This window comes from Lissotriton vulgaris, chromosome 7, assembly GCF_964263255.1.
Source record: "Lissotriton vulgaris chromosome 7, aLisVul1.2, whole genome shotgun sequence".
Lineage (NCBI taxonomy): Eukaryota > Metazoa > Chordata > Amphibia > Caudata > Salamandridae > Lissotriton > Lissotriton vulgaris.
The window spans coordinates 681,479,804-681,494,184 of record NC_141695.1 but is presented as its reverse complement, the minus strand read 5'-3'; the positions used below and the strand labels follow the sequence as shown (position 1 = coordinate 681,494,184).

At 46.8% G+C, this 14,381-nt stretch overlaps 1 protein-coding gene across 1 annotated transcript in view; it reads right to left on the bottom strand.

The window, feature by feature from the left end:
• The window catches only part of SUZ12 (SUZ12 polycomb repressive complex 2 subunit), a 910,103-nt gene that overhangs the window by 251,955 nt on the left and 643,767 nt on the right, over nucleotides 1-14,381 (bottom strand). The window contains exon 13 of the mRNA XM_086930882.1: nucleotides 13,972-14,129. Coding sequence (XP_086787008.1) covers nucleotides 13,972-14,129 — 158 coding nt within the window. The remainder of the gene's footprint in view (nucleotides 1-13,971; nucleotides 14,130-14,381) is intronic.

Genomic DNA, 14,381 nt, shown 5'->3' with positions numbered 1-14,381 from the left:
GGCAAGCGTGCGATGGACCTCTATATAGAAGATCTTATCAAGACCAAACTACAGCCAAAGGGCCTATCACACTTCTTCTCCGTGGAGAGGGCGCATAGGGTCCCAGGTGGAGTACCGAAACCCGGGGCATCACCACGGCCAGTGCTGGCGAGACTATTTAACTTCCGGGACAGGGATGCCATACTACAGACAGCACGAAATTCCGCACCTATCAAAATACAAAATTCCACAGTAGCCTTCTTTCCTGACTATACGGCCGAGGTAGCCCGACGCCGGAAGACTTTCATGGACGTTAAAAGGGCCTTACGAGAAAAAGAACTGAACTACTCGATGCTATTCCCGGCGAAACTGCGGGTAGTTGATGATCATAAAACTTGGTTTTTCGACACTCCTGAGGCGGCGTGGGAGTGGCTGGACAGTTGGCGACAGTTGGAGGCACCTAGACGCACGGGCAGAGGCCAGAGAAACCAACGAACCGAGAGCACGGAGAATTCACCGACATCGGCCAGGGACAATCATGACAAGGACCTAGAGACGGAGCTGGATGCCGACGAACAACAATCTGACCTTTGAGATCATGGCTGCCATAGCTAGGACTACTAGTAGCCAAAATGATGGAGGTGTTGCCACTGGTCTCTGAACGGGAAAGAGCAGACTGGAGCCGGTGGGGTCACTGGTACCATGGAACCTCTTACCCCGCAAGCAAGTACAATGGGTGGGAATGGGAACATGCACTCTGCTAAGTTGGGGAAGCGGGCGGTTCTATGTCCGTGTAGCAGGGAGGCAGGGTGGAGGTAGGGAAGGGGGGGGTCCTTTTGTTGGGTACTGTTTTTGTTTTAGCTACATGTTCTTGAATTGATTAACTTCACACACAAGCACACGACACTCTCTCTGGTACATATCCACACAGACAAGCAAATTGATCTGACTTCGGCAAGGCTTCCTTGCACACCTATCCTTTTCTGTAAGACACTGCACTCACCCTAGGAGAAGTTTGATAGATACCCTGGGCTGGACTCAACGCACTCTCCAGTCTCGGACCCCGGTCCGAATGCCATATCCGGTGATACTGACACAATGGCACGCAAGAAGCTATGGCTGACCAAGGGCCTTCAAAGCAACCCCCAATCACAGCCATTGATTGCTCCCCCTCTAACTATTCTTTCTTGGAATGTGAATGGGTTGGGACACAAAATAGAACGGGGATTGGTCCTACAATTTCTTAAGAGGAAAGCACCTACAATGGTACTGCTTCAGGAGACACACCTGATGGGAACGGCCTGTAAGGCTCTGAACCGTTGGGGGTTCAAAATGGTCACACATGCTGAATTCTCCTCTGGCTCCCGCGGGGTAGGTATCCTCGTTTCAAAAAGTGCCCCCCTGCTGATTAAACAGACATGGACTGACGATCAGGGGCGATTTGCCGCGGTCAGTTGTCAATGGGAGGGGCGACCCTACAACATACTATCGGTATACATCCCCCCCAGCGTTACATCAAGGGGCTTTTCAAGACATTGGGAAACTACTACTTGAATTCCTGGAGGGGGAATTAATCATTGGAGGTGACTTTAATGCAGTACTGAACCCAGCTATGGATCGACAGCCTCCTCGAGAGAAAAGGCAAGTGCCCGGCTGCGGCCTCTCGACACCTTGGCTGCGCCGGGCTTGCCTGCAAGTCTGCCCGGCCGGAAGTGTGCAGTCACTGGGGACGCTGGCCGGAAGCTACCGCAGAGAGGACACAATCCGCAGAGAGGACACAATCCTCGCCCGAGGGACCGACACGGGCCTGGGTTAACAGACGCGCCTGCCGCAGCGCCCATACATTGCATTACCGCCGCTACTCCCCCGCAGGCTTCACAAAGAGCGGGGGGGCCGTGTGAGGAGCCCCAGCGGCGGCACCATAACCGACCACTTCTGAGACGGGTGAGACCAGCTTTGCTTCACCGCATCAACACCCACATCACAACCAACTGTTTAAAGATTTCCTCGACGCAATAGGGCTGGTGGACATGTGGAGACTTAAACATCCGAATGACCATCACTACACGTTTCACTCGGGAGCCCATAATTGTCTCTCCCAGATAGACTATTTACTGACATTGGCGATCCCCCCTGAAAAGATAACAACCTTAGAACACCTGCCATGGGGAATATCAGACCACTCCCCAGTCCACCTCACTTACACAGTACACCCCACTAGACGACAAAGGATTTATCCGATCTATCCTGGTTATTTGAAAAATCACACGATTGCAAAAGCATTGAAAGCCTCCACCACGCACTACTTTGACGAAAATTTAGATTCAGTGGACTCTCCATCAATCCTCTGGGAGGCATACAAGACAGTGGTCAGAGGACAAGCTATATCCACTATCACTAAACACAAAAAAGAACAGAGGGCAACCATAGAGTCGCTAGAAACAGCAGTCCAGACCGCAGAATTAGCACATACCGCAGACCCTATGGAGGACACTGCGCAGACACTTGTACTAGCATCCCAAGAATATAGGGCCTATGCAGAGGATATGACAAAAACGAGATTAACTGACACATTACATAGGGTCTACGAATTAGGAGACAAAACCGGGAAAATGCTCGCATGGCTTGAAAGAAAGGAACGGGCGATTAGATGGATAGCCGCATTAGCACTCCCAGATGATACGCACACAACTTCTCCCCCAAGAATAGTAGAGGAATTGGCTTCCTATTATGAAACTGTGTATACGGCATGGGAGGGGGTGACGGAAGATGACTGCATGCATTTCCTCCACAACATACCTCTTACCACACTTTCACAAGAGGATGCACAGACGCTAGAGGGCGACTTAACGGGTGAGGATTTGGGGAAGGCCATAGCAGCCTTGCACACTGGCAAGGCAATGGGACCCAACGGCCTACCCGTGGAACTATACAAGACAATGGCTCAACAGATTACTCAACATATGCTTCCCATGTATAATGACTGTTTGGGAAGGGGCAGTCTCTCGCAGGACCAACGGCTGGCCACTATTGTCACGATACATAAGCCAAGTAAACCTCCCGACCGAACGTCATCATACCGGCCGATCTCACTAATGAATGCAAATGCAAAGGTCTTAGCAAAGCTCCTGGCCTTGCGTTTGCAGCCTTACCTCACAAAATTGGTCCACCCGGACCAATCGGGTTTTAAGCCCGGACGAAACACCTCACTTAATCTACGGCGACTTAACGGAATACTACACCGCATTCCCATGTTGCAGGAAGATGCAGCCATTCTATCACTAGACGCAACAATGCCATTCGACCTTGTGGAATGGCCATTCCTTTTCGCGGTACTCAGAAAAATGGGCTTTGGTCCTAAATTTTGTGGTTGGGTTAGACTCCTGTATACAGCGCCCCTGGCACAAGTGATTGCTAATGGACACACATCGCGTACAATCACACTAGGTCGGGGTACTCGGCAGGGATGCCCTTTATCCCCACTTCTATTCACCCTTGTACTTGAACCACTGGCAGTAAAAATCCATATGGATCCAATGATCCGAGGGATCTCGTGGGAAGCGGGAGGGGAGGATCGCATCTCCCTTTACGCTGATGACGTTTTGTTATATTTAATGTCCCCAACCTCATCCCTAGCGGCCCTGATGGCCATACTTAAGATATACGGAGAAGTGTCTGGGTATTCAATTAACTGGGCTAAATCGCTCCTATATATACTACGCAGTCAGATGCCAACGCTACCCCCTGAATGCATCCTACAAACTGTGACCAGAGGGTTTAAATACCTGGGAATAAACGTTACTCCACAGGAACCGGTTTTCATAGAAGAAAACCTACTAAAACCCCTACAGAGGTTGGAATCAGATGTGGCGCACTGGCGATCCCTCCCGTTGACACTGCTGGGAAGGGCTGCCCTGTTCAAAATGCTTGCACTCCCTAGATTCCTCTATGCATTACAAAACACCCCGCTTCCGGTCCCTCTCACATATTTTAGATCAATTGATGCAGAGATCTGTGCACTCTTATGGGATGGTAAACCAGCCCGTATAGCGCACTCCAAATTGATCCGTAGCTGGTACGACGGGGGGGGGGGGGGGGGGTCACACAGTTAAGATCTGGCACAGGGCACAGAGGGCCCTTGGGTGGGAGGGAGTACTTAAGTTAGCCACACTGCTCTGAGACACGCGACGACTCGGCACCTTGGCGAACACTAAAGGTTTCAGGCAATGGGACCTAATTGGTATCTCCAAAATAGGTGACTTATGGATACGGGGTGAGATCATTACATTCCCAGCCCTGCAGGAGAAGTACGGTATGGGAGAAACTGAACGTTACCGGTATGTACAAATCAAACATGCCTTGCAAGGGGCCATCCCACCGGGTAAGGCTCTAGCCGAATCCTCTCCCCTGGAGGATAGACTCCTCACTGACCACCTAGATAAAAAAAGCGATCTCCCTCACATACCAAAAGCTCATTAACAACCTCCCGGACCCCACGGTAGTTCTTCGCAGTTGGTGGGAGGTGGATCTGGGAGATATAGCTGACGAAGACTGGTTGTATGCACTGTCATCGGCAAGAGAAGCTTCCATACCATCACGACTGAAACTTGTACAATTACAAATACTACACAGAATATACTACTCATGCACGCTCCTGCACAAGCTTGGGCGCATCCCAGAACCTACTTGCCTGCGAGGATGTGGAGCTCCGGGCATTTTCTTTCACATACTATGGGAATGTCCCAGAATACAATCATATTGGGAGGAAGTTTTGTTTGAAATATCTGAGGCAAGTGGGGTAGAACTGCAGAGCGAACCTAGGTGTTTATTAAATATTTGGTCACCTACTGATATGAACCGAGGGTTGTAGACATGGGCGACACTGGGTCTAGTTCTTGCAAAGCGGAACATTGCTAGGAGATGGTGCTCCGGATTGAAACCCTCATGTACGCGTTGGAGCAATGATATGGACTCAGCTGTGGTAGCAGAAAGGGCAGTATATATGCATAGGGGATGTCCCAAAAAATGGTCCAGAATTTGGGGAAGTGGAACGAATATCGAGGAAACTTGTGTGAGCCACCGCAAGAATTGACAGAACCTGAAGCTAGTCCATAATGGGGGCACACTGGGAATATTGTTGTAATAATGATTGTCTAGCTTTGTTCAGAGCATAGCGGAACGTTTATTATAAATATGTATGCTGGTGGGTGAAGAGACGGTGGGCTATCTGACCAGATGTAGATTGTAGTACACTCAGGGGGGGAAAGGAATTTCTGAACACAGCTAAATGCACGCTAGGAAATGTGAGTTACAGTGGAATGGCCAATAATTATCGACCAATAGCTTGTGATGGGAAATGGTAAAAAGGAGGTATTGTATGTCTCTAAAATCTGAATCGCAAATTGCTTGTACTGTGTAACCTAAAGAAATGCTGATAAAATTAGTCTATTCTGTCTGATGCAATTTCAACAAGTTTGTTTTAAAAAAAAGAAAAATCACGGACCTATCCAGATCTCTACTCATACTGTAAATTGTGTACCCACATTGTTACTGAACGCCGCCGTACCCCAGGGATATCGGCACAAAGGCTGTGTTATCCTAATATTACAGAATGTTAATGACTAAATCGCGGCCGGCCCAGGGGGTTGTAGGCTGGAAGCTGTGTATACTATTAGAGGTACAATAAAGGTCTTCAAAAAAATTTTTTTTTTTTAAATGCCACCTTCCACGTTAAGAATTGCAGTTCGCATGAGTGTTGAGGTTCGAAAGGAGGTCCCATAAGTCTGGTAAGTACTATATTTAGATTCCAGACTGGGGAAGGTGGGTGTCTTGGAGGGATCACCCATTTAAGACCCTCCATAAAAGCCTTTATTGCTGGTACTCTAAACAGTGAAAGGTGTTGCCTGTTTTGAAGGTATGCTGCTATAGCCGCGAGATGTAGTCTTATGGAAGAGTATGCTAGGTTGCATCTTTGAGGATGCAGCAGGTAACATATACTGTTCTGTATAAAAGCATCTAAAGGGTTGATTTGGTGATTGTTGCAGTAAATAACAAATCTCTTCAATTTAGCTGCATAGCACGCTCTCGTAGTTGGTCGTCTTGCCTCTTTAATGATGTTCATGCAGTCTGGAGGCAAGCCAAGGTATCCTAATTCTAAGACTTCAGGAGCCAGATCGCAAGGTTCATCTTATTGGGATCTGGGTGTCTGATTTCTCCATGGTTCGGAGTTAGAAGGTGGGGTGCGAGGCGAAGCCTTTGATGAGGAACTACTGAAAGCTCCAGGAACGTTGTGTACCATGGCTGTTTCGCCCATGTGGGAGCAACTAGGATCAGTGTGAGTGACTGCTGCCGCAGTTTGCATGCCACCAGTGGAATCAGTGGTGCTGGGGGAAAAGCGTACACAAATCTGCCTGACCAGTTCATCCATATTGCATTGCTTTGTGACAACGGATGAGGGAACCATGCGGCGAAGTACTGGCATTTTGAGTTTTCGTTTGTGGCAAACAGGTCTATCTCTGGGTGCCCCCACTGCCTGAAGAATGGTTGGAGAACTAGGGGGTGAATCTCCCATTTGTGTAGTTGCTGGCTGTGCCTGCTGAGCAGGTCTGCAATCTGATTGTCTTTCCCTGGGAGGTGTTCTGCCAGGAGAAAGAAATCTTTTGGAATTGCCCACTTCCATATACTTTGTGCTAAGTGGGACAGTTGTGGAGAGTGTTCCTCCCGGTTTCTGGATATAGTACATTGCTGTCATGTTGTCCGTCCGGATCAACACAGTATTTTTGGAATGCTTTCAGGGCTAGGAATATCGCTGGCAACTCTAGTTGGTTGATATGCAGTTTCTTTTGTTTGATTGTCCAGAGCCCTTGTACTGTGTAGTGAAGGAGGTGGGCTCCCCAGCCTGTCAGTGACGCGTCCGCTGTTAGTACTAGTCGTGGAACCGGCTCTTGGAACACTCGCCCATTGGAAAGGTTTTGTGGGTTCCACCACTGCAGAGAGTTGTGAGCACGACTGTCTACCAACACTAGGTCTTTTAGTTGTCCTTAAGCTTGGTTCCACTGCCGTGCTAGGCATTCTTGCAATGGACGCATTTAAAGTCTGGCATGGGGGACAATGAATATGCAGGAGGCCATCATGCCTATGAGCTGCATGAAGACTCGAGCTGGAAGAGTGTGTTGTGGCAGAAATTTGCGAATGAGCATCTGCATGCTGGCTATCCTCGCTGAGTTTGGGTATGCCTTTGCCACTGAGGTATCTATAGTAGCTCCCAGATATTGTTGTGTGTGGGATGGTTGTTTATGGAAAACCCTAGGCTGTGTAGCAGCTGAAGTGTTTGAGACGTGTCTCTTGCACACTGTTGGTACGATTTTGCTTGTATCAGCCAATCGTCTAGGTACGGGAACACATGGATGTGTTGCCTCCTGAGATGTGCAGCTACTGTCGCTAAGCATTTTGTAAACACTCTTGGAGCCGTGATCACCCCGAAGGGGAGAACCTTGAATTGGTAGTGTTTACCTTCTATTGTGAACCTGAGATATTTTCTGTGAGCTGAATCGATGGGCTTGTGAAAATACGCGTCCTTGAGGTCCAATGTTGCTAGGAAGTCTCCTTGCTGTAGCAACGGGAGCACTTGCTGTAGTGTGATCATATGGAAGTGTTCCGACAGTATGTATTGATTTAGGGGTCTGAGGTTCAATATTGGTCTGAGTGAACCATCCTTCTTGGGAATAAGGAAGTATAGGGAGTATACTCCTGTCCCTTGGTGTTGGAAAGGGACTGGCTCTATGGCCCCCTTTTCCAGCATGCATTTCACCTCTTGTTGTAGCAGGGTGATGTGCTCTTTGGACATAGGACGGTGTCTGTGTGGTATGTTTGGTGGGGTAAGATGAGAGTTCTAGGCAATAACCATACTGGATAATTTGTCACACCCACCTGTCCGTGGTAATTGCGTTCCAGACTGGTAGGAATTGTTGGAGTCTGCCTCCGACCGGTGTTAGGTGGTCTGGAGGTAGAGTGATGAAGTCACTGTTATGTGGCAGTGGAGGCTCTGGTGTTATTGCCTCCACGTCCTCTCCCCTTGTTATTGTTGCCCCTATAACCTCCTCTGTTTGAGTTTTTGTTAAAGGAACCTTGGGTGTTGCCTTTGTATGTAGATGAGGTCTGTGAAGTTTTGCTCTGTATGAGGAGCGTCAAAGGGAACCTCTGTGTTGCTGAAACTGCAATGCACCCATTGATTTTGCAGTTTGTGTCTTTCTTCATTTTGTCTAGAATGGTGTCAACTGCAGGGCCAAAGAAGTCTTGATTGACTAGTTGGTTAAGAATGGTGGACTGCACCTCGTTCCTAAAGCCCGAAATACGCAGCCATGCATGTCGTCGTAGTAAAACGCTAGTGTTAATAGACCTGGCTGCAGTGTCGGCTGCGTCAAGCACACATTTGATGGAGGCGTTTGTAATACATTTTCCCTCCTGTATGAGGTCATTAGCTTGAGCTTTAAAAGGCTCAGGCAGGTGTTGCATTAAGCTTTCAAGCTGGTCATAGTGTGCTCTGTCGCAACGAGCTAGCAGAGCTTGTGTATTAGCAATTCTCTATAAATTGGAGGCCTGTGATGCTACCCTTTTACCCGAGGCCTCTCGTTTTTTGAACTCTTTATCAGGAGGAGGAGCCTCCCCTGTTGTCTGTGAGTTGGCCCTTTTGCGTGCATTAGCCACTACCAGTGAGTCTAATGGTAACTGACCTCTGATATAGGTAGGGTCTGCTCGATATTTCTTTTCAATCCTGGGATTGATTACGCGTGCCCTGGCTGTATCTTTAAATATATCAGGCGCGTGTTTTAATACCCCCTTTAGCATAGGAAGTGTTCTGACGTTTTTTTCCGAAGTAAAGAAAGTGTCAAATAAGAAGTCTTCGTCTACAGGGTCATTGCGCACGTCTACGTTGTGGTACTGCGCTGCCCTGTCTATTAGTTGGTTGAAGACAATGGTGTCGTCAGTAGGTGACGGCTTTGTTGGGTATGAGGGGAAATCAGGGATGGGATGCGTGTCATATGGGTCAGTTGGCTCCCCCCCCCATGGTTCATTTTAGGGGTTAGGATCCTCTGGATAGTCATAACCATGCTGAGGATCTTCCCCTGTGTCGCCCTCATTGTCCCCATAGTGAGAAGGAGAATAAGGAGCAAAAGGCGTAGTAGGCATAGTGGGGTAGAAAGGAATGAAGGGTCTAGAGGGAGAAGTCCCAAAGTCCTTCTTCTTTAGAGGAATGGGGGAATGAGAGTCTGTGTCCAGTGGTCTCTTCTTCCTGTGTAGGATTGTGACTTTACCAGTCTCAGGATTAATATATATATATCTTAGCCTGGTCGTCTGATAGATCTGGATGGAAGAGTTCTTCTTCCACTGTCCGTGGCTGTGTCTTTGATTTCTTCGGCTTTGTCTGTTTTGGATCGACTATTGCCTCTGGGTCGATACCCCCTTCTGTTTCAACAACTTTTGGTGCCTTATTGTTTTTTCTCTGCTCGGACCCTTTGGTCGGGTCGACAAGTGTTTTTGGGTCGACTGGGTTTTTTGGTTCGACACGCTTTTTGTGCTAGACAGGTTTTTTCGGTTGACTGTCCTTTGTCGAGTCGATGGCTTTTTTGGGATCGACCGGTCTTTTTGGAGCACTCGTCTTTGGTTTGATAGCCTTCTCCGGCTGAATCACAGGCTTCGATACGGCACTCTTTACGTCGGCGACCTTCGGCACAGCGTGCTTTTTTGGCTCAACGGCCTTCGGCTCGGTGGCCTTCTTTGGCTCGACGGACTTTTGAGGTACGGCGCCTTTTGACTAGACTGCCTTCTTTGGTTCAGCGCTCTTTGGGTCGACTGCTTTCTTTGGTTCGGCGCTCTTTGGGTCGACGGCCTTTTTCGTTTCGACACCCTTCGGGTGGACGACCTTCTTGGGTTCTGGAACCTTCTTTGGGATCACGTTACTTGGCCCTGGGGTCTCTGAAGGCTTAGGTTTAGTTTTCGGAGCCGAGCCGGATGGCGGGGCTGGCGAATGTTTCTTCGGATCTTGGCCTAGGCCTTTTGGCAATCCCTCGACCGGAGCCTTCGGTAACGGGGTAATCTGTGTCGGTTGCAGTGTACTCCCGATTTGCCCCGGTAGGATCTCGTCGTCTGAGTCCGAGTAGTCCTCGACGGTGACTATCTCTAGGTCCGAATCTTCAGCTTCTGAAAGTTCTTGGTCATCATCGAAGATGTTGTCTGGTTCCAGTGCCTGTCTCTGCATCTCTTGCCTAGCGGTCCGTCGAATCCGAATGGTTTTCTTCTAACAGAATTGGGCACAGGCTGGGCAGGTTTCTTCCTTATGGTCATAGGCACTTGTTGCATACTGAGTGTTTGTCAGTTTGCGGGAACTTGGAGTGGCATTGTGGGCACCTTTTGAACGGGCTCCTTTCCATCGACAGCAGGACCACGTGGCGTCGAAAAGGCCCAACGGCCCACGTCGACGACCGGTTCGAGATGGAAAGTTCGATCGAGTCAATGAGTACCGAGCAAAAACAATACCGTCGAAGTCAAAGGCCTTTAGAAAAGTTTTGTTTAGATTCCGAAGTTGGAGTATAGGAATAACATCCGAACCCAATGGCGGAAAAAACAATCTGAGGATGGAGAAGATGCCCATGCGCACTGTAGTCCAGGGCAGGAGTCACTTATCTTGTGATACTTCGAAGACTCATCCAGGACAACAAGGTGCAATCATCCGAATCCAACACTAGGCGGCGATCTATGCACAGACATGAATTCAGCAGCCCACATGCCTTGAACATTTAATTTAAAGCAGAAAAATTCATACATTAGATCCATTATTTTGTATAGCTAGGCCGCCATAGGAGATGTTGCAGATTCCTTTTAGAATGGCTTTTACTGTGCCAATAATAGATCTTAAATGTGTGACAGCATTGTGAAAATTAGGAGCCTATTTTTCTCCAGTTGTGCCACAAGTACCACTTTCCAAATAGAAGTAGCGGAAGTTGACTGAGGCAAGGGCTACAACTTCTAAAGCCATGGACCAACATCAGAATTGTCAGTCAATCCCATGGGAGTCTTAAATAATATGTCTACTTCAATGGCTTCCTTTTATGATCTGACAGGGAAGAATGATGATGCATTTTATGCTTCTAGCATCTAAAACTTTGCTGAAATTGCTCCCCAGTGAAGGGAGACAGACTGGAGGAGGAAGGAAGGAAGGACCCTCTTCTAAGAGGAAGACTATTTTATGTCTCTGTCCTGGCAGGATGAAGAAAAAAAAATAGTTCAGCCTTCTTGAAACTGTGGTACTACATTTGGCTTCAGTTTGGAGCTTCACAATAAGGCAACCTGCGTTTGGGCTTGACATCAACATAGGCCTTTTTGAGACCCCAAAAGGTTTAAACCATGTGGCTTAGGAGGCAAAGTGAAAGTTTAAAAAAGCACAAATATATTAAGCAAGCTTCCAAATCCAGCATCTGACACAGAAAATAACGAAACCAACATCACCAGCACAGGTCGGGCCCTTTAGAGTTTCTAAGGTCAAGGGTGAAGCACAAATTTAAGAAGCAGGGGTCATTGCTGTAAATGTATTTCATCCATTTGAAAGCCAGGGGAGATTTCAAACATGACAACTCCGCAGAAGACATATTGACTAGCAAGGCCAAGTGAACTGAAGATGTACTTTACTATCCTACACTGAAGCTGCAAAGAACAAGCAATGGCATAGCCAATAGATCTCGCCTTTGGGATATTATAAGTGTTTAGCCATGCAACAGTTGATGTTGCACCAAGGATCTTGTGCTGCAAAATTAAATACTTATAAGGTCCCAAAGTCGAGATCTTTTGCTATGTGACGACGAGCTAACAGCAGGAACAGGCATTAAACAATCCTTTTCATGCCATGTTTACTTTCTCGGGTTTCCATTCCTTGCCCTTTACCCATACTCGCAAGCAAATATTAGTTTACTTACTGGGCAATCATGGGACAAAGGATCAAACTTGCCAAGAGACCAGGAAAGGGTTAGAAAATTGTCTAGTTTTGTGTAACTCTGGTCTGAGTTTAAAAGGAAAAACAACTGCTCTTGTATGCCTATGCCAGCTGGGGACCACAAGACCATAGTTAATATTACGCACACATTCTCCTGCCAGTCTCTTTAAATTGAAAAAACGATGATTTATTGTTACCCAAGTGAACGGTACTCATTAATCAACCTCAAGAAGGATTAAAGTCCGAGTGAGCCTGCTAAACACAGATTCTGGACTGGGTGCATTAGTCAACTGAACCACGATCATATTCCTTCGTCCCTTTCTTGGTAACAACTGGTAGGTTGAAAAAGAGATTATGACATTAAGCAAGTATAGAATTCTTTTATTTACTTCCCAATCCTGCTTGTTAACAAACATGCAGTACATATTTTGCTCCTTTGTTGTTTTCATTGAACTGCAGAATTATACATTTCTACAGAAAAAGGCAACTCTCGAAAAATGTCTTCATCCCTTAAGCATAGCTTTTTACCCATTTACTAAGTGCGGCCTTCAGATCAGACAGCCAAGGTTTTTAGCTGCCAGCGCTAACCTTGTTGCAACTTGTAGTTTCACTTAACTTTTATTTGTTTGGGCCTACAAAATCCTGCATGCTCATAGCTGTTTGCCTAAAAGCCAGGACCTCAAAGATATGGTGCATTGACAGCCGTGCTTGCATTTCTGTATAAAAGCAAGAACAGAGTGCCTGGAGAAATACTGATAAAGTCAAACAACGTTTAGAAAACATTGTTTCAGCAATGTACCAATGGTGTTTAATAACTTTATGAAAACAGTCGAATAAATTGTCCCTGTATTTTTATTTACATAAGTGCAGCATGTGTCTGCTGCGTCTCAACCTCCAGTGTGCAGTAACACAGTACCATAATCCAATTTGCACCGAGCCTGTAAAATTACTCTTCTGGAGAGTAGGGAAACATCCCCTGGAATGGCATGATTACAAGTTCGTTTAAAGCGTTCATTAACTAATTTTAAATTGCCATGGACCTCGCTGGGGTAGCACAGGCCATTCCTATATGAATGCACCATGACTCCATGTTTTGACAGTACAAGCGCCAAAAATATCTGCGCTATAAATGCACTTCACAATTCTGTCTGCAAATACAGCTGTCGTGTGCCTCTAGTAAACAGAATGCTCCTCTGTGCATGCTTACGAGTGACAGAATTGCCAGCATTGGAAGGCATTCACTTCCGTCGCCTCTTTGATGAGTTTCGAAAGCTTATTAACTACAACATGCTCTAAACCTTTCATGTGTTGTCGCAGTGCGTTGTATCTGGCAGTAGTCAATGTTTACCATGTTGTCTTCTAATTGATAATCAAAGAGATTTTAAAACACGGGTTCTGACATTAGTGTTCGAATTTAAATAGTATAAAATGTGGCGCTTCAGCTTTATTTGTGACTTTTCAATATATGCATCTTGTATGGCAAGATAGTGTCAACTCATTGGGCGTCTGCCATGGAATGCTATCTGGTAATGAAAGGATCATCTTTATTACCGCTATTAGCGCTAAGAAGCAGCAGCTGTTTGCTTGTGTGCACGCGCAGTCTGCTCTTTTTCGAAGCACACACTCGTGCTTGTGGCGCGCCCCTGCTCGCTCCCGCAAGGTGGATGCAGCCACAAACACGAGTATTTGCTTAGAAAAAGAGCAGAACGACGGCTAAAGGGCCTCCTATGCAGCGTTTACGCGCTGCGTAGGTGAGCTAAAAAAGATACTATATCAGAACCGTAGTGAAACATCTTGTACAACCTACCGCAGAAACTGCATTCCTTAAAACCAGTCACCCATGGCAAGGCTAGGAGTGTAGGAATGCTACCGAGGAAGTAGAGTGAACATTAAGCACCCATCTAAAACGTAGAGGAAACAGTATTCACGACAAAGTATTAGAGAAAACGCAACAATGTGTCAAGATGTGTTAATCACTTCAAACTTCATTCAAAAGATGCACCTACCTGCACACCAGGATGTGTGTGATGGGAGTTCTTTTGACGGGTCCGTTACGACTAAAAGCGAATCCTGGTTGACGATGAATATCTTGAGGATTTCCTGCATAAGAGCCATCATAACATTCGTTGATAGACACATCTATCCTAGCACCTTTTGGATGACACTAAAGGAAAATAATAGAAAAAGATGAAGTTATTAAATAATATTACTTCAGAAGGTGAAAACAAGATCTGGATGGAACTGAGAGAGATTGGGAGAAAGATCAGGTTTGAGAGAAAGGAGAGGAAGAACAATGGGGATGCAGATAAAAAAAATGCTCTGCTTTAGCTTTTTTCTTGTCCTTTCAGGACAGATTGTCTAGCAACATGCATTACGTTTCTTTCAGCTACCTCCCCCAAGGGAACTATCACCCACC